The 19,064-nt window shown below is 39.1% G+C and overlaps 1 protein-coding gene across 1 annotated transcript in view; it reads left to right on the forward strand.

Moving 5' to 3' along the window:
• LOC101601675 (A disintegrin and metallopeptidase domain 3-like) overlaps positions 1-19,064 on the forward strand; it is a 70,830-nt gene that overhangs the window by 39,292 nt on the left and 12,474 nt on the right. The window contains exons 13-18 of the mRNA XM_045130577.1: positions 3,778-3,876; positions 5,279-5,474; positions 6,067-6,154; positions 6,415-6,598; positions 11,289-11,375; positions 13,209-13,323. Of these exons, the coding sequence (XP_044986512.1) occupies positions 3,778-3,876; positions 5,279-5,474; positions 6,067-6,154; positions 6,415-6,598; positions 11,289-11,375; positions 13,209-13,323 (769 nt within the window). The remainder of the gene's footprint in view (positions 1-3,777; positions 3,877-5,278; positions 5,475-6,066; positions 6,155-6,414; positions 6,599-11,288; positions 11,376-13,208; positions 13,324-19,064) is intronic.

Here is a 19,064-nt window from a genome sequence, read left to right on the forward strand (position 1 = left end):
TTCGTTTGCAGAGGCTGGAAGCCCTGGCATGCCCATTCTCTCTCTCTCCCTCTATCTGTCTTTCTCTCTGTGTCTGTCTCTCTCAAATAAATAAATAAAAAATTAAAAAAAAAAACCTTTAAAAAAAAAAAGAAAGAATATGCGGGATGGGAGAGTGGAGATGCCATGGCAAGGGAGGGTGCGGAGGGGACGTACCCAAAACTGAAGGGTGCAGCAGTCAGTGCATTCAGTGCCTTCTTCCCAGATAGCAGTGTACAGGATGCAACACACAACCAAGGGAAGTGGCCAAACCAAACCGATACGCCCAGTAGATGGTGGAAAAAGATTAACCCTAAATTCACTGTCACAGACACTATCTTGTGAATCCCAGGACCAGAACTGGGTTACCACCCACACTGAGTAGTTGGCTAGGGAGACCCATGAAGTCTACAAACCAGTGATGGCAATTTCCAAGCACTTGGTTACTTACCAGGGCTAAAAGGTAAGACCCTATTGCTGAGAGGGTGCCATGTAAGGACACTGAGAGACGACGTGGGAACAGAGAAGAAAGCCAATGCTCTCCTGGCAATCTCTCATGGCACTAGAAAGTGCTAAGGGAGCTACTGTGTGACAATGTCACCAGAAGCACAAATAAGCAGAAGATTCTGCAGACAAGCCATGCAGTTCACCACCTGGACCAGAAGTACACACCTGTGCAACAGTGGCACAGAGCCTCTGTGGGTAAACAACTGCCCCATGATTGGACGTAAGGCCTGCTCAATTGGAGAGAGCTCACACCTGGTTCTGGGAACCAAGAAGGAAGCTCATACCTGCCAGAAAGAAGCTTCCATTGTCCTCTGGACAACTTGAGTGGTTATCCTCATCAAAATGACTCTCAGTTTAGAGCATAGCCCTGATCAGAGCTGCTCTCACCTTACTATTTTGCAGATGGTGGAGAATACTGGGGAGAGCCAAGTTCTATCAATTCAACACCACCACCAAAAAAATAAAAAACAAACAGCCAACTGCCCACCACAAGATGTGCCACCTCTCCCACATTTATCAGGGTCCAGGAGAAAACACAGAGGAAGCAGTGATGAGCATTGCCCCCAATGCTAGCTTAAAATTAGGGAAATAGCAACAAATATGGTGGAGAAGTAAAACACATCACAGAAATACAGAGTCTACAGAGAACTCAACACCAATAGCAAACTGCTAACACTCTCACCAAGGCTCAGGAACTGTTGTAGAAGAGGTGGCACAAAGATTGTGAGAACCACAGAGTGGGTAGAAATATCCTGAGACACAGCCCCACACCAGAGACTGATGGAGACCCTATAATTATCCCACAATGAATACTAAGGATCCAACTGAGAAGGGCTCTCAAGGAAATGGAGACCTGGGATGAAGGGATACAAGACTATAACCTCTGTAAAATATATACATGTATATAAGTTGAAAAGCCATAATAGAGATTTTTTTTAAAAGATATGGATTTAGTTTACACATATATGCAAAAGATTATCACATGTGGTAACTGATTTACCCTTAATTTAAAGTGTGTTGTTCAGATTGATTAATCATTAACAGCTAGTCTTTCACTGAGTTTCAGTGGTACATGTAATTTAATCTGGTCATTACCTAAACCATTTAATTCAATTGAAATGATTACATTGGTTCAGCAACATATTAAAAACATTATAATTTATTCTTGTGTCTCCTAATTTAAGTCCCTGTATCTGGGAAAAACCATTTTGTAGCTTAGTTTCACAAAATTAAATTATTCATGAAACATTTTGTTTTCTTTTCATCTTTGATAATATATGATAATATACATGACACAACAAGGATATATACATTGTTCAACCGTTTCTTAATTCTCATGCTTTCCTCCACTAAAATTCCAAACAGGTCTTTATGAGACCTTTGTTTCAATGCTTCAAACCCTCTATTAATGATTTCAGATATGTGCGTGTGTGTCTTAGAGCAGCAGCTGGCTTTACTGAATTGATCACACACAACCGTGAACATACATAATCATGTTAGAAATAGTACAATATAGCATAAAAGAAGATACATAGAAAACCTGTACCATACACTGAACCGTGAAGACAACATGAAGGCTGGAAGATGTTCTGGGCACCCAGAAAATATGGAGAGTGGGGACTCAGACTCTGTCAGCACTGTACACACAGGCTACAGTAAATTAATAAATTTTGTCAATAAAAGTAATTGGCCAGGGAGGTCCTTGATGCCCCCAAAATACTATAGGCCATTGCTGAGGCCCTTGGTTTCCCAAAGAATAGATGGTAAAACCCTATTGATGAAGAGTCCACATACTTGGGCTGCAACGCCACTGAGAAACCCTGCTGGAACTGAGCTGATAACCTCTTCTATGTAGACCAGATGACAGAAAGCTGGAAGAAGCCATTCTGCATTCTGCATTCTGCATTCTGCATTTTGCATCCTTCATTCTGCATGCAGAAATCACCAGAGAAGATACTCAACAGTGGACACTGCAAGCATTATATTTGACCAGATAGGCCAAATTAATCAATGGGTGCAATAGTGGCATGTCTGTCATGGTGGAAACCAACTGCCCTTTAACTTGACTGGAGGCTCACTCCATGGGAGGAAATACATCCCTGATATTGGAAACAAAACAGGGGTTGTCATGACCCCTAGGGGGTAACATCTGTTGCTGTCTGGCTAAATGTATATACTATGCTTATCAAACTGCCCAGTAAGCACTTCTCTCAATGTTCATACTTATATTAATGCTACTCTCACTTTTGGTTAGAGAAGCTTCTCTTTTCAGATGACAGTGACCTTGGGATGACTCAGAAGGCATCGTGGTGCTGGAAAGAAGTGACAGGAGAGCTCAGTATTGCAAAATCTCTATTATACCTTCCAAGGCTCAGGGTCTATTGCTGTAGAGGTGGAGGAAAGAATGTAAGAGCCAAAGGAAGGGTCAGACTCTTTACAATGTGCTCCCCCCCAAAAGAAAATGGCCTGGATATTCATGACCTCACAGTGCCTGTCACTACCTGCAAATCCATCATAATAGGAGGAAAAGATCATGACATCAAAATAAAAGAGAGACTGATTGAGATGGGGAGGGGATATGATGACGAGTGGAGTTTCAAAGGGTTAAGTGGGGGGGGAGGGTATTACCATGGGATAATTTTTATAATCATGGAAGTTGCTAATAAAAATCTTTGAAAAGAAAAAAATTAAAGAAAAAATGTATGATAAAACTAACCTTAGATGACTATATTGCTTTTACTTTATAAACATCCCTTTCTTCCACCTTTTGACAGTTTTCAAATAACATTTAACTTAAAGGACACTGTATAGCTGTGCACAAATACTTTTTTCCAACTTTTTCTTTCAGTCTTATTTGAAGAAAATGTTTTCACAAGCTAAGACAAAAGTACAGAATCTTAGGTCTATACAGGGTAAGGTTGTCTATCTCATGGTTTCCCTAGGTAAGGTTTCTCAGGCAGCCTCTGGGTATGGTACGTGTTCAGATGCATGGCAGGTCAGTGGAGCACCATAGACTCATTAAAACTGGCATGATATCACAAGACAGTAGGAAATTTAACTCCATCACGCACATGCGGACGATGTCTGTATGTGTGGTTTGTTGTTGACAGCAGGCGTGACGTGACTGTTTCTAGAAGCTGACGGTATACTGGCTGGCACTCCTCATGTAGCATACATCTGCATTTTGGAAAGAATTGAAATAATATGTCTGATTGAACACCCCTAGTTAACTATGATTGTGTTTGCTTTTAGAAATGCATTCATAAGAGATGCTGTAACCCTGCAGATTGTACGCTGCGTAAAAATGCAGAGTGTGGCACGGGGGCATGCTGTGATAAAAGAACGTGCATGGTAAGGTTTCAGGAACTCCTATCAGTTCTTCCCATGAATCTTTAATACATTCTTTTCTATTAGCTTCCTTAAAAACTCTATTAAAATCATTTTTTTCTAGAGAGCATTTTGCTTTTGGTCTAACACATGTGAAAGTTTTGCATGTTTTTAGAGGATATGTGTCATACTTATGTGGGCTAGATATTAAGGATACTGTCTGTTATTAGTTTATTTATTTTAAAAATTAACTTATTGTGATTATAGATGAGGAAAATCTACTTCCTAGGCACTTGATTTGGGAATTCAGAGGCTTTCCTGGGGTCTCATCCACCAATTTTCAGCGGTTTTTCATGAATGTTTCACACTGTACCAAAGACCTCTTCAGTAATATTATCTAGAATTACTTGAGTGCTATGATTTCCCTTAGTCATACCTAAAGGTATTTCTTAATGACTAAACAACTTATGTCAAAAGGATATGAAAAATAAGCCCCACTCTCTTAAGTGGATAATAATCATAACTTATTCTGGAGATTGCAGATGAGGGACAGTGTAAAAGAGTGGGTGACTCATCACACATGGGCCTGGTGTCTGGTAGGTACTCTTTCTGCCTTGGGAACTACTGACTATAGAGTACCGGATATTTGTTTGTTTCCAAGGCACATGAATGCAGAGGCCTCCCTAGAGTGGCCACATCTAAGCAGCAGGCCTTATTGCCTTTCCCTTCTCTCTCTTGGGAACAGGGAGCTAAAGCTTTTTTCAATAGTCCATTGCTGATTACATCCTATAGAACCATTGTTTACAATGGAGATCATTGCTACATCTGGTCACATGAAAATTTACAGTATAAGTCATTAAGGAGGATCTCAGTGGTATCTGTACACTTTAATCTTATTATTCATGGTGGTATGGAATCTGAGTTTTGTAGGTGTCTTACACTCTATCTCATCTTTAGTAGCCACAAGTATAAAAGGGCCCCTTTTGTTCTTATTTTCCTTCTTTCAAACAGGTGAGCTTCTAAAAAGCTGTGTGTAAAATGTAGAAATTTGATTTGATCCAAGGATTTTTCCTGTACAGTTCCAGATTGAATGAATGTGTGAATTTATGAAAGCCAAAAATGGAAGTTACTAATTTGCTCACACTTGCTAATAATGACAGTTTTTGTAACTGATACTTAAATATCCTTGAAGGTTATTTAAAACAGTTGTTGTAGTAGTATCATTATGTATTGTTACATCACATAGTAACCAATGGTCAGGGAAAGAAAGACAAAGAGATTTCAGACGGGAAATAGAAAACAAATACAGCTTTGTGTATTTTGTTCTGTGTGTCTTTTGGATACTTTTGCTTTTTTCCTGGCAATCCTCAAACACCCTTTCTCCTCATGTGGCATACAAATATCACATCTGTTCTTTGTCTCACAGATAGCAGACAGAGGACGTTTATGCAGGAAAAGTAAAGATATGTGTGATTTCCCTGAGTTCTGCAATGGAAACTCTGAATATTGTGGACCTGACACCATGTCAGCTGACCTGGAGCCATGCAATAACAGGACTGCCTATTGCTTCGGTGGCATTTGCCGAGATCCTGATAGACAATGCAAAGATATATTTGGAAAACGTACAAGATATATTTTTTTCTGAGATTTATTTTTAAATTATCATTATGGTAACGTCATTAATCCAAATGATAACAGTACAAATAAAAGTTGGTATACCAACTTTGAAAATGAAATTATAGATAAAAGGTACCTTGAGGGCTGGGAAAATGGCTTAGCGGTTAAGGCATTTGCCTGCAAATCCTAAGGACCCCAGTTTGATTCTCCAGGACCCATGTAAGCCAGATGCGCAAGGGGGCACATGCATCGGGAGTTTATTTGCAGTCGTTGGAGGCCCTGCTGAGCCCATTCTGTCTTTCTCTCTGTCTCTTCCTCTTTTTGTCTCTCTCTCTCTCAAATAAATAAAATATAAATAAATAAATAAATAAAATAAAATACCCTATGAGAATATGATCTTAGAGAGAGAATAACTAGTAAGTTACCAGTTTCCATACCATATGAAACATTCTCTGCAAGAGTAGTTTTAGTTGGCTCTCTTCTACCGTACCTTTTGTGTAGACAGCAGGTGGTCTCAAAAGCTTATCACACACTGTCTCAGTTTTGATTTCTTACACATTTAAAAGGTTTAAATGCTTTCGTCCCCCCCCCCCCCAGATGCTAAGGGTTCTGATTATGACTGTACAGAAGAAGTGAATCTTCAAAATGACAAATTTGGAAACTGTCATGGACGTTGTGATTCCAAGTATGTACACAGGAAATTTTGTTTTCCATGGGCATGGGTTGGGTATATACTGAAAATAGTTGTGTAGTACAAATGAGAGACAAATGCAGTGTTACACAGTGGGCGGATGTTTCACTTTAAAAGATGGTGCACTGGTGAATATATTGGTGTTATGGTCTGCATAAAGTATTGAATTATCCTTCTATTTTAAGTTGTTATTGATGCAGCATAATATATACTCATGTGACAAGTGGATAACTTTTTCTGCCTTATATTGCCAGTTTTGTCCTTTGTGGAAAGATGGTTTGTCAATGGACAAGTTCAGAAATTATACCAATTTCAGAACACTATGATTTCCAGTACACTTACCTTGGAGGCCATGTGTGTGTATCTGCACATTTAAGAACAGCAGGAATGGCAGATAATACCTATGTATATAATGGTACTACCTGTGGTCGTAATAAGGTATACAATTCTTTACTTGCTACTATGTATTTTAGATATATATGTGAGTGTATGAATTTTTTGTGAAATTACATGTGAGATAAATCTTCAATTCTATTCAGAATCAGTGTCAACAATTTTAGTTATTTTATCATAATTACAAAACATGATGATATATACACATCAAAATGTAACATCAAATTAATTTGGTCCCATGCTCAAGGTATGAAGGTATGAAGAAAACATGTGTTGAAGGTTATTGCTTGAGAAATGAGCCCTGTGACACACAGACAGGTATTAGAAAGCCCTGCAGTGTTGGGTCCGTCTTGTTCATACTGGTGAGGTGCTTTGGCATTATGGATGTGATCTTAATTTCTTTTTACTACTTTTTATTATTTTATTTTTGAGAGAGAAAGAGAGAGAGAGAAAGGGAGAGTGAGAAAGAGAATGGCTGCATCTTGCCCTCTTAGCGACTATGAATGAACTCCAGATGTATGCACCCCCTTGTGCGCATGTGTGACATTGAACGCTTGTATTGCTTTGTGTCTGGCTCTGTGGGACCTGGAGATTCGAACATGTATTCTTAGGTTTTGCAGGCAAGCACCTTAACTGCTAAGCCATCTCTCCGGCCCGTGATGGTAATTTTTAAGGTACACATTGGGGTTATGGAGGCTTCTACCATGACTTCAAGGGAAAGCCTAAGAGGCCAGACTTTATGTGGAAAGGTGGGTGTACCTGTGACTGTAAGCAGCCTCCAATCAGGTGATACATGAAGTTATGAGAGTTACAACTTACCTACAGTTGAAACCTCAGAAAGTTTGAGATACCAGGAATGCAGATTTCCAAACCAGAAAAACCACAGGCAGTGTGCAAACCAGCCTAAAGCAAAGCTGACTCAAGAAGGCTGCCACTCGCCATGTCAAGGCCTGTGAGAACACATCCTGCTTCAGCATGCTGTGGCCTATGATTTGATCCTTTTCCTGTTTTCTAGATTTTCATTTTGGAATAAGAGTGTGACATGGACATATGCCTTTTGCAGCCGTGAGTGTATTATTGGAGTTGCTGCACTCAGAGTGTGGACTCTTACAGCCTCAGTGAGGGCTCTCCCGCCCAACCTCAATAGGCCAAAATTTTCCAAAATATCAGAAGAGAGAGTAATCGGGGGAGGGGGAGAATGGGCATGATTAAAAAGACCAAGGGAAGGGAACTAGAGTCAAATGTAAGTAAATCAAAATTATATTCATTAAACTATCAAAATAAAACCCATTGTTTTGTCTTCTAAAAAATCAAATATCTATTGCCTTGTAATTCAGGCATTTCGGAGGAGAAGGCGGCAGGGTACCAGATGCAAGACAAGCCTAAACCACACAGCAGGTTCTAGGCTGGTCAATGCTACGTAGTGAGACCGTATCTCAAAAAAATGTTGTTCTATAATTAAAAATGGGAATCTTGCTAAAGAAGCTTCTTAGCAATAATATAGGAATTTGGGGTGTCTTTGATATGTGAGGGGCTTTTGCCTTTCCCAACTCCTGGTTGAGCTTTAACCTAGGAGTTGGGATGCCAGATGCTCATGATCTCACAAAACTTTCACTGACTCAGAAGCTTCTAGGTTCTTATTTTATGAATTTGGTGACGTTTAGAACTATTTTATTCTTGAGCTCAAGAGAGGGCAAGAAGGGATCCTTAGCAATGGGGAAGAACCCTATTAAGGAAATACAGCAGAAAGCCCCCAAGATGGCAGTGGTGCTGAGTGGGTGAATCCACTTAGTGGCTCTGATCTGGATCTTTCATATGAATTCAATGGCTAGGGAATGAGCTGGTCAGTCCAGCTCCCACACCAGGGGTCCAAGTGCTTTTCCATGTTTCCAAGACAGGGAGCAATCTCATTTACATTTCTAATAAGGGGAACTCTTCGACATTTCTGACCTTAAGCAAGGTGAAGGCTGAGGACTCCTTTAGGGAAGAGGTCTGGAAGAATTGGATTCTTGCTATAGGTTCCAGGACATATACTCACTTCTAGCCACTTGAAGTTTATTTGCTGGGACCCTGTTCATCCCAAACTACCTCTGCAAGATTATGTTTTTTTTTTTTAATTTATTTATTTATTTGAGAGTGACAGACAGAGAGAGAAAGACAGATAGAGGGAGAGAGAGAGAATGGGCGCGCCAGGGCTTCCAGCCTCTGCAAACGAACTCCAGATGCGTGCGCCCCCTTGTGCATCTGGCTAATGTGGGACCTGGGGAACCGAGCCTCGAACCAGGGTCCTTAGGCTTCACAGGCAAGCGCTTAACCGCTAAGCCATCTCTCCAGCCCTTTTTTTTTTTTTTTTTTTTTTTTTTTTTAGAAACGGTCTCACGCTAGTCCAGGCTGACCTCCTGGAACTCACTATATAGTCTCAGGTGGCCTCCAACTCTCAGTGATCCTCCTACCTCTGCCTCCCAAGTGCGGGAATTAAAGGCATGCACTGCCATACCCAGTTTAAGATTATGTGTTTTGAAACTATAGTTGCTGCACATCATCCAAACGACACAGAATAACAGGGATGTTTTACCTTTAATCCAGCCGAGCAGCAGTGGATGATACCCCATAGACAGTTTTCCTCTGAGACACAAATAGAACTTGCAATTCCAAGTACACTTAGCAGTAATGATGCAGTTCTTGGTTCTTGTTTATTTTTTTCCCTTTCTCTACTGAGTTTTAGCAGAGAAAAACTATTAAAAAAGAATATCCAGCAAGACTTACTACTTCACAATGTAACACCCAAAATGTCCCTGTTTCAAATAAAAGTCATCACACCAAGAATGAGAAAAATTTCCCATTGGTTGAGAAAAGGCACTTGATAGGCACCAACACCCCATGATACATATGCAAGAAAAGTGCTCCTAGGAATGAAAAATAGTCGTTATTAACGTGTTTCCATGAGCAATTGCATGCTGGGAATTAAAGTAATAGAAAATGTTGGCAAAGATGTGGAGTATGAACAATAACCAAATGGACAGTCAGAACAGAAGGCTCCAGCCCAGCACGGAGGGCACAAGGACAGACTCAGAGAACTGAAGATAAGGCAAGAAAAAGATGATACATATGAGTTACAGAGGCAAAAAAATTCTTTGAATTTTCAGTCTGTGGACACCTGTGGTTGTGCTGTCCAGTTCACATCTTGTGAATTAATCTAATAGATTCTCCATTTATATATGTATTCCATCAGTTTTGTTCCTCTAAAGATATCTGACTAATACTAGATGGGTGGGAAAATATGAAGCAAAATGAAAGAAAAATGGAAAGAAGAGGGAAGGAAAAGAGAGAAAAGAAGGAGGAATAGAGAGGGATGAAAGGAGGGAGGAGAAGGAAAAAATAAACATCCCTTTGCCCCACCATTGTGATTGTGGCATGACTGGGATTGGGGCTTAGGTTTCACTACCCCAGATTCCCTTTAAGTATCTACTTCCCATCACCCGATGGATGTCCACACCTCAGCATTATGACTGGAACCTACATTCACATTCCAGCACTGGGATTCTTTTCAAGTATCCTCTTTCCTTCATCCTCTGGGTAAACAGTTCACCAATGGGCCAGGACTTGGCTAAGTTTCAGCACTCAGATTCCCTTCTGCAATCCTCTTTTCTTGACTATGGGGACAGCCCCCAAGAATTCTTATTTGGCCTGGGACCCAAGTATAAGTTGGTGGAAAGAATATAAGAGCCAGAGAATGGGGAAGAGTGCTTTGGGATGTCATATTCCAGACACAAATTTGTATGCATGACCTCACAGCAGCTGTTATCCGAACAATATTGGGCCCACCAAAATGTCAAGATATTTTACTTTTAATACTTACATCTAGAAGGAGTTTATCTGTTGATCCTAATCATGTAGCCAGGATAGGGGGAATTAGCACACATCAGCACATGCAAAATTGAAAAGGCATGTGAGTTTGAAAACATATAATATTGTAAAAATATATAAGCAAATCAGTGAGTAATTAAAGTTAACTAATTTTTTTTACCCATTCTTACATAAAGGATTTTAAGAAAAATAATCTCATCTAATCTAGTATTTTCTATTTGTTAATGTTTTCAGTGACAATGAAGATTTATTGTCATAAAATGATGCTACTGTGTCTTGGACACTGTAAAAAATATCTCTTCAGAGTTTTTACAAGCATGTAATAGAAAGTTAATCAAAATTGCAAAGGCAGTACCAAGTTATAACAAATATTTCTTACATGTTGGCATGTTTGTTCAGTAAAAGGAATATATAGCTCTAGGCTTCAAGGAAAAATTATCATCTCTTCTGCAAAATATATTTTATTAAAAAAATTATTAATTTGAGATCATGAGTGAAAGGGAGAGAAAGAGAGCAAGCATGGGCATCGTCACCTCTTGCTGCTGCAAAAAAACTCCAGATGCATGTGCTACCATATGCATTTGGCTTTACATGGGAACTGGAGAATTGAACCTAAGCCAGCAGGCTTTGAAATCAAGCTCCTTTCACCACTAGGCCATCTCCCTAACCAATACATCTAATATTGTAGAAAGTAACAGCCTTTGATTTTGACATTTGTCTTTATCTTTTTATGGTGACTAGATGGTTCATTGTTTATATCACCCTACATATAGCTTTGTACCAAATATGATTCATCAACTAGACTTTATATTTAATTTTCTCTTGTTGTGTCCTTTAACATTGTTAGCTTTAACATGTTTTTTTAAAGTTTTGTTTTAGAGGGGAATGCAAACATTTGAATGCCCACCCCCGCTCACCATCCTGTAACTCAGCAGTAAAGTGCCAAGGACACGGAGTATGTAACCATTTCATTCTTTTTAAGTATCATTATTTCATTTCACAACAAAAAATCCTTCCCAATGGTGATCAGGCTCAGAATTATTTGATGGGATGATTTCTCTACGCAAGTTCTGTTCATGCAAGGAACATAGATATAATTAGTTACAGTAGCATATATAATTTGTGTGCATCATCATTAGATTGTGATATGTCACCTAGGCAGATAAACTTTGAGTGATAGAAAAATAGCTAGAAACATTATCACAAGGTTAGATATTATGAAACCTTAGAAGTATACTTATCAAGCATTACACACGCTGTGCACTGATGCATGTGTATACATGTTTTTGAAGCTGTCTGGGTGTGTGAGCATGCTGTGCCTGTAGGCTATCTTGCCCTCAGTATACGTCAATGGTACACATTGCCCCTCATCCGCCACTCTCATGCAGTCATAGCTTCTTGTCCATTCACATTTGTTTCATTGTTTTAATATTTTATTTTTGAAGGAACAAAAGATCTCAAAGAAGCAACCGGAAAACAATCAATAACATGGTATATGTAAGCCTTTATCTGTCAACAATAACCTTGAATATCATTAGGTTAAATGGCAGAACTAAAAGATGGAATGGCAGCATGGAAACTTTTCACACTTATTGATATTTTCATACATAATGTATGAGATGCATAAACATAATGTATTCTGATCACAATCCCTTCCAATTACCTTCATTTGCACTTCTTCCCTCCCTGCCCTTTCCTTTGAACTACTTCTATCCAACTAATTCTTCTTTTCTTCTAAAAGTTCTTTGTTTTTTATTAGATATGGACATATTTTGTATGTGAACAACACATATAGGTGCTATCCTTTCCCTCCTCCCTGCCCCTTTTCTGAAGTGACAGGTTCAATTCATCTTGAAGATGAGTATAATATAGTATATAATAAAGTCAAAAAAATCCCTTAGTCATGACCTTTCAATTTGTATTAAACTAGCTATTGGAAGTTCTGTTCCAGTGAAATCTAATGGGCCATATATACGGAACATTTCAATTGACTTTAGGAAGCACATTTTCCATTTCTTTCTTGCATATATCACACATGTCAGTGTGTGTTTCCCTCTTGGAATGAAGCACACTTAGTCTCTACCGCATGCTGACTACTCTGTTACTTGCACTTAGCACTAACCATGCAGTTCTTCAGTATGTTCATCACAACTGCCATGTGTTTTCTACTTCCCTACCCACTGTGAGACCATGTGCTAAATTGTGAACAATTTGTAAATTTTCCCAAACATTCATTTGGCTTTAAATGTGTGGTCTTCTTGAAGTTGATGTCAATATGTTAATTCAGATGAAATTGACCTAATTTAACCAAGTTGTGTTTGTATAAAGTTTTATATGTATTCATTGTCCTGTTACTGACCATTCTTTCTCTTTACCCATTGGTCACATTTGTAGTGTTTATAGCTGACTCCCATATGAATGTTGATATTTGTGTCTAAATAAGCCAGTACCTCATTATATTTTTCTTCTACCTTTCCTAGAAGTTTGCTCTTACCACATTTTCAAATATAGTCTAAATTAATAATGAATGATAATCATCACAGCTGCACACCATTTAGTCTCATATCTATAACTTTCTAGTATATCATTTCAATTATGCAAGATGTTATTATGTTTCAGAATTATAAAAGATAATAACTGTTTGAAAGTAAAAAGTTATGAAAAGCTCATTTATTATATCACTATTGTAACCTACTTTAATATACAACTGCATATGCTAAATTACAACGTGAATGGATTTTTATGTTCAAGAGAAATGTGCTTAGTTTTTATTTGGATTTGGTTTTAGGTTTGTAACAATTTCAACAATTGTCACTGTGATGTTGGTTATGCGCCTCCTGAGTGTTACCCAACACCATCATCCCCAGGCGGAAGTTATGACGATGGGTTTTGGAATGCATTAGGTTAGTGTCCAGGCAGGGCCTGCTGGTGTAGCAGTACCCTGTGCTTCTTCTGACCTCTGGCTGCTGAGCACTTGACGTGTGGGTAGTGGAACTGAGATCTGACATTCCTGCTTTACTTTATCTGTATTTCCATAACTGTGTGTGGCAACTTCAAGTCTAATCTTGAAGTAAGATTTTATTTTTATGTTTTAAAATATTATTCATTTATTTGCAAGCAGAGGGAGACAGAAAGAAGAGAGAGAAAGAGAACAAGAGAGAGAGAGAATGGGGCACCAGGACCTTTTGTCACTATAAATGAACTACAGATGCCTGCGTCACTTTATGTATCTGGCTCTATGTGAGTACTGGGGACTCAAAACCAGGAGTCAGGCTTTGCAAGCAAGCACCTTTAACCATCTCTCCAATTCTCAAAGTGAGATTTTAAAAGCTTCCCCTCCTTTGTTTAGCCATGGTCTGCAGAACATTTGTATCTACAGAGCACTGTTTTCTGCATAAAAAATGAATCACAGAAAACATAACAGTCATATTACATAGTCTGTCTGTCCCCAAGGAGTTACATACTACCATATAGTTGTCTACAAATAAGTTGCCAGCTTAAAATACCATCGAGTGGAAAAAGAACCCAAATCCTCAGACCCTCACCACATGAATGATAGTGGCACTAAATATTTTTAAGTTTATTGGGTGAAAACTCATGAACAAACACTATTTTTGATTTTTTATCAGATCAATTTTGTACAATGAGAATTGTCTAAGACAGTGATTTCAATTCTAGTTAAGTATAGAGATGAGCGACTTAGTATGGGAGCTTGATGCCAAAGATTGACATACAGACAAGGTCAAGAAAAGAAAAATGTTTAAAGAAGTAGTATCAAAATGTATGTTCTTGATCCCACCATATGAAATTTTGGATATTTTATTAGTATATTACAGGAAGAAAAATGCTTTAGCTAATTTAAAGTAAATTTTAGTTGAATTAAATAATATATTAAAACAATAAATTTTATGTATTTGGTTTATTTTCTATTTTTTAAGCTCTAATCTATTTGTATCTGCCATAATCTACATAATTTTCTGCATTTAATTTGTATCAGTTTGAGTTTTCTTCAATCTGTATGTGTTTGAAGCTATAAATTTATTGGCATGCATTTATTATATATGTATGATTCTAAGTATCAAGGCATATACAAATTTTGTTGTATCAGAATTTAAGATAGAAATAATTTCCACTTTAGTTGTGATTTATTTATAATTCAGTTATTTACCTATTTAGAAGCATAGCTTAATTACTATACACATATATGTTTTCTAGTTATTCACTGAGAAAAACAATTTGAGAAATAATCCCTCTTCTATTATTTGAAAACATTCATATAGCATTATCATTCATTCTTTTTGCATGATGGTAGAATGTATGAGTGATGGTAGCTAAAAGGCTTGTTATTATTTTGTACAAGAAGGTTTTTTTTACAGACAATTCAGGCTTTTTTCAGGTATAGTTGAATCCAAGAATTCTATTGTGTCAACTTTGGACAGCTGTAATCTTTTTTTTTTTCTAATTTTTTTCATTTATTTATTTGAGAGCGACAGACACAGAGAGAAAGACCTATAGAGGGAGAGAGAGAATGGGCGCGCCAGGGCTTCCAGCCTCTGCAAACGAACTCCAGACGCGTGCGCCCCCTTGTGCATCTGGCTAACGTGGGACCTGGGGAACCGAGCCTCGAACCGGGGTCCTTAGGCTTCACAGGCAAGCGCTTAACCGCTAAGCCATCTCTCCAGCCCTGGACAGCTGTAATCTTAACAGCATATGTTCATTTCTTTCCAAATTCTCAAAAATGTTTGTTCTTCTGAAAGTGTCATGATGTTCTTATTGATAGGAGTGGCAGTGCAACTTTCCTCCCGTTGCTGGCTGTTTTTCTAGCTCTCCTTCCACCTCCTGCCATGCCTACATGCCCATGTCACAATTTTCAGTAGACTCGATCAGGTTACAGAAGCCAAGGTTGTCATGGATTTTTTTTTATTACTGTTGGACTAAGATATATTTCCTTCATTTTTGATTAAATACCAATTCTTCAACTTCCGATTTTATATTTTTTAGCATTTAAATTTACTTTTTTTATTCTAAGGTTCTTATATTCAAAGCTAAAATATTGGTGTTGGGCAATTTTTGTTGTTTAATATATCAACTTAAATTTAGTGCTATACTTTTACCACTTCATTTGCTTTACTTTTAATTTGGATGATTTCATAATAATTCTTAACTTTTGCAAGTTGCCTGTAATCTTCCATACACATATACATTGTGTAATAATGTACTAATAATCTGCTAAGAGCAATTGATGAGAACATTCAAAACCTTTTTGTAGCTTTTATGAAATATACAATATAATATTGTTCACTATAGTAACAGTACCATGCAAAAGAACACCAGAACTTATTCCCTACTAAATTGCTGTAATATTTTACTCATTGACTAATCTATTTTTAATCCTCTCCTTTTTGGCCTCTAGTAACCTCTATCCTACTGTTGCAGTCAGGTTCACATAGCTGGCAGAAGTCACCCGGCCAAGGGCAGCTTTTGGGAAAAAAAAGGGGGGAGGGTGGGCGGTTATTTAGGCTTACACATTCAAGGGGAAGCTCCGTGATGACAAGGCAAACAACGACATGAGCAGAGGGTGGACATCACCCCCTGGCCCAAGCAAGGTGGACAACAGAAACAGGAGAGTTTACCGAACACTGGCAAGGGGACCCCAGCTATCACAGCCATAAGCCTCCTCCCAACAGTGCACTGCCTCTGGAAGGCGTTAATTCCCAAATCCTCATTGGCTGGGAACCTAGCACTCAGAACACCTAAGTTTACGGGAGACACCTGAATCAAACCACCACATTCTGCCCCTGTCTCCATAAACTGATAACCATACTTGAAATAAAATACAACACATTCAGTCCAACTTTAAAAGTCCCCATAGTTTTTATCAATTTTAATGATGTTCAAATATCCTCATAGTCCAAGATCTTTTAGCTGAGCCACAATACCAAAACGTCCCCCCAAAACCATAATGGCACAGAGTAAACATTCACACTGCAAAAGATGGCTTTGGGCATAGCAAAGAAATATTCAGCCAATATAAGATTTAAAATAACGAGGGCAAACACCAAACTCTGTAGCTTCAAGTCCAACAACTCTAGCCAGCGACAAATCTCTAAGTCCGATAATTCTAACCAGCAACAAGTCTCTGACATTCCAATTCCGCCCCTCCAGCTAGGCTACTCACAGTCCTGGAAAACTTCATCCAGGGCTGGCAGCTTTCCTTAGCAGATGTCTCCTGGTGGTCCCAGCATCTCCACTGAGTCTCCACTGCACGCCAACTCAGGGCTCCATCCGTCTCCATGCAGGCATCCAGAAACCTGCTTCACACTGCCCGTGGCCAGTTCCAAAACAAAAGACCATGTTGCAAGCTCAAGGACTCTCTGTTTCCTGAATTTATTTTTTCTGGTGAACAGCTCTCTCAGTTTATTGTCAATGAAATGGGTTTATAAGCATCTGAGGGTGGGGGGAGGACCCTAAGGGGATTGGATGTACTGAGTTCATTTCTGATGCCTAATTAGCATATGGGGACATTTGTTTATGCAATGGCGGGGCGGGGGTGTGGAGGGAGTGATCTAAGGTCTCAGGAGGATGGGCTGTGTGAAGGCAGATAATGAGTTTCCTAGGCAACTGGCCAAAGGTTACAAAGGTTACAGGGTTATGGGCAGAGTCTAAGTTCAGGTGTGCCAGGCTTGGAGAGGAAGTGGCTTCCTGTAGCCCGGGGGTCTTTAGCTCTGCCCAGAAGCTCAGGCCCCTCTCCTGAAGGCTCCAGCCTGTGTCTGGAAGTGCCCGACAACTCCCCCTTTGTTTTTATAATGGGGCAGTGTTATCCCAAATGAGTTTTTTATAATTTACCAGAGGTCCAGATACAGTTAGGTGGGGAATGAGGACCTAAGAAGTAGCATCCTTAGCAATATTAGTTATTTGTTATCTGACAAATTTGATGAGACAGAGTGCTACAAGCAATAGGGTTATTATAGTAAGGAGGGGGCTAAGGACAAGCCAAGTAACTAAAGGGTTAGAGAACCTATTGTTTTCTTTGCTAACAAATCAAATGCTGTTAAGCTGCTTGACTGCTCCAAGCCTGAGGACCCCACCACCTGGTTCTCTTTCCTGCATTTCTTATACTCCAGAATACCAGGTAGGGTGCTAATTTGTTAGTTCAGAGGGGGAATAAAGCAGACTTTGAAGAACAGGACACTACTTGAGCACTCAGGCCCCTTCAAACTAGTCTACATTCTTCCTGTTGCCCCTGTGCGGGTCAGCTGGCCCAATCTCAATGGTTTTAATCTCTCAAACAATTACAGGTGAATGAGTAGAAGTTTAGGTCCAAAGATTTCTTTTTTCGGTGTCATATCCCTCTGCTTACACCAGTCCATTTCTACACAATGCAGCCCTGCACAACTTCTCAGAACATGGCCATAACAGCAAACCTCTCACACAAACTGCCTGTACCCCAGTACAAGCAAAGCTCTTTCTCACCCTCATGAGCCAAACCTCAGAGTCTATAGTTCTTACTGCATTCAGATCTTTCAACTCTGACCAGAATAGTCCACCAAGCTGTACTTACAGTACTGCAAGGCATCTCTTAGACCAAGGTTTCAAATCCTTTCATATTCCTCTTGAAAATCAGCTCCAAAATCCAAAGCCACACAGTCAGGTGTCTAGCAGCAAATAACTCCACTCTTGGTAACAACATTACTGTTGCAGTCAGGTTCACATTGCTGGAAGAAATCACCCAACTAAGAACACCTTTCAGGGGGGAAAAAAAGGCTTATTTTGGCTTACAGACTTGAGGGGAAGTTCCATGATGACAGGGAAATCAACAGTGTGAGCAGAGGGTGGACATCACCTCCTGGCCCACATAAAATGGAAAACAGGAACAGGAGAGTGTGCCAAATGCTGGCAAGGGGACACTAGCCATCATACCCATAATCCCATGCCCAACAATACACTGCCTCCTGGTGGTGTTAATCCCCAAATCTCCATCAGCTGGAACCTAGCATTCAGAACATCTAAGTTTATGGGAGACACCTGAATCAAATCACCACAACTACCCTTAGTTTCCATGAGGCCAACATGTGTGTGTGTGTGTGTGTGTGTGTGTGTGTGTGTGTGTGTGTGTGTGTGTGTATTCCAAGACACATGTATGAAGGTTAGAGAATGACCTCAGATGTCAGTTCTTGCTTTCCACTTTATTTGAGACTGTGTCTCTCATTGCTCATGGCAATATTTTCTAGACTAGCTGGTCCTCAAGTTTCAAGAAAAAAAACCTGTTTCCATGTCCAATCTTGCTTTAGTGGGATTGCAAGATTTAAAAATTTTCAGGTATATCTCCATGACTTTCCATAATGGCTGTGCTAATTTACATTTTGCCAGTGTTGAACAGGGTTCTGTGTTCTCTGAATCCTCAGGAATACTTAACCTTTTTTCTTGCTCGCCTAGTAGAGTGCTTCTAAGTGGAGTGAAATGATGCTTCATTGTGACTAGTTAGAGTGAAGATTTTTTTCATACCTCTGTTAAACATGTGTATGCTATAATTTGAGAAAGCCTATTCAAATATTTTGCTAGGTTTCTTGTCAGGTTATTTGGTTTGTTTGATTTGTTTATTTATTTATTTTAGGTACTGAATTGCTTGAGCTCTTAGTGTATT

Source organism: Jaculus jaculus, chromosome 12 (assembly GCF_020740685.1).
Source record: "Jaculus jaculus isolate mJacJac1 chromosome 12, mJacJac1.mat.Y.cur, whole genome shotgun sequence".
Lineage (NCBI taxonomy): Eukaryota > Metazoa > Chordata > Mammalia > Rodentia > Dipodidae > Jaculus > Jaculus jaculus.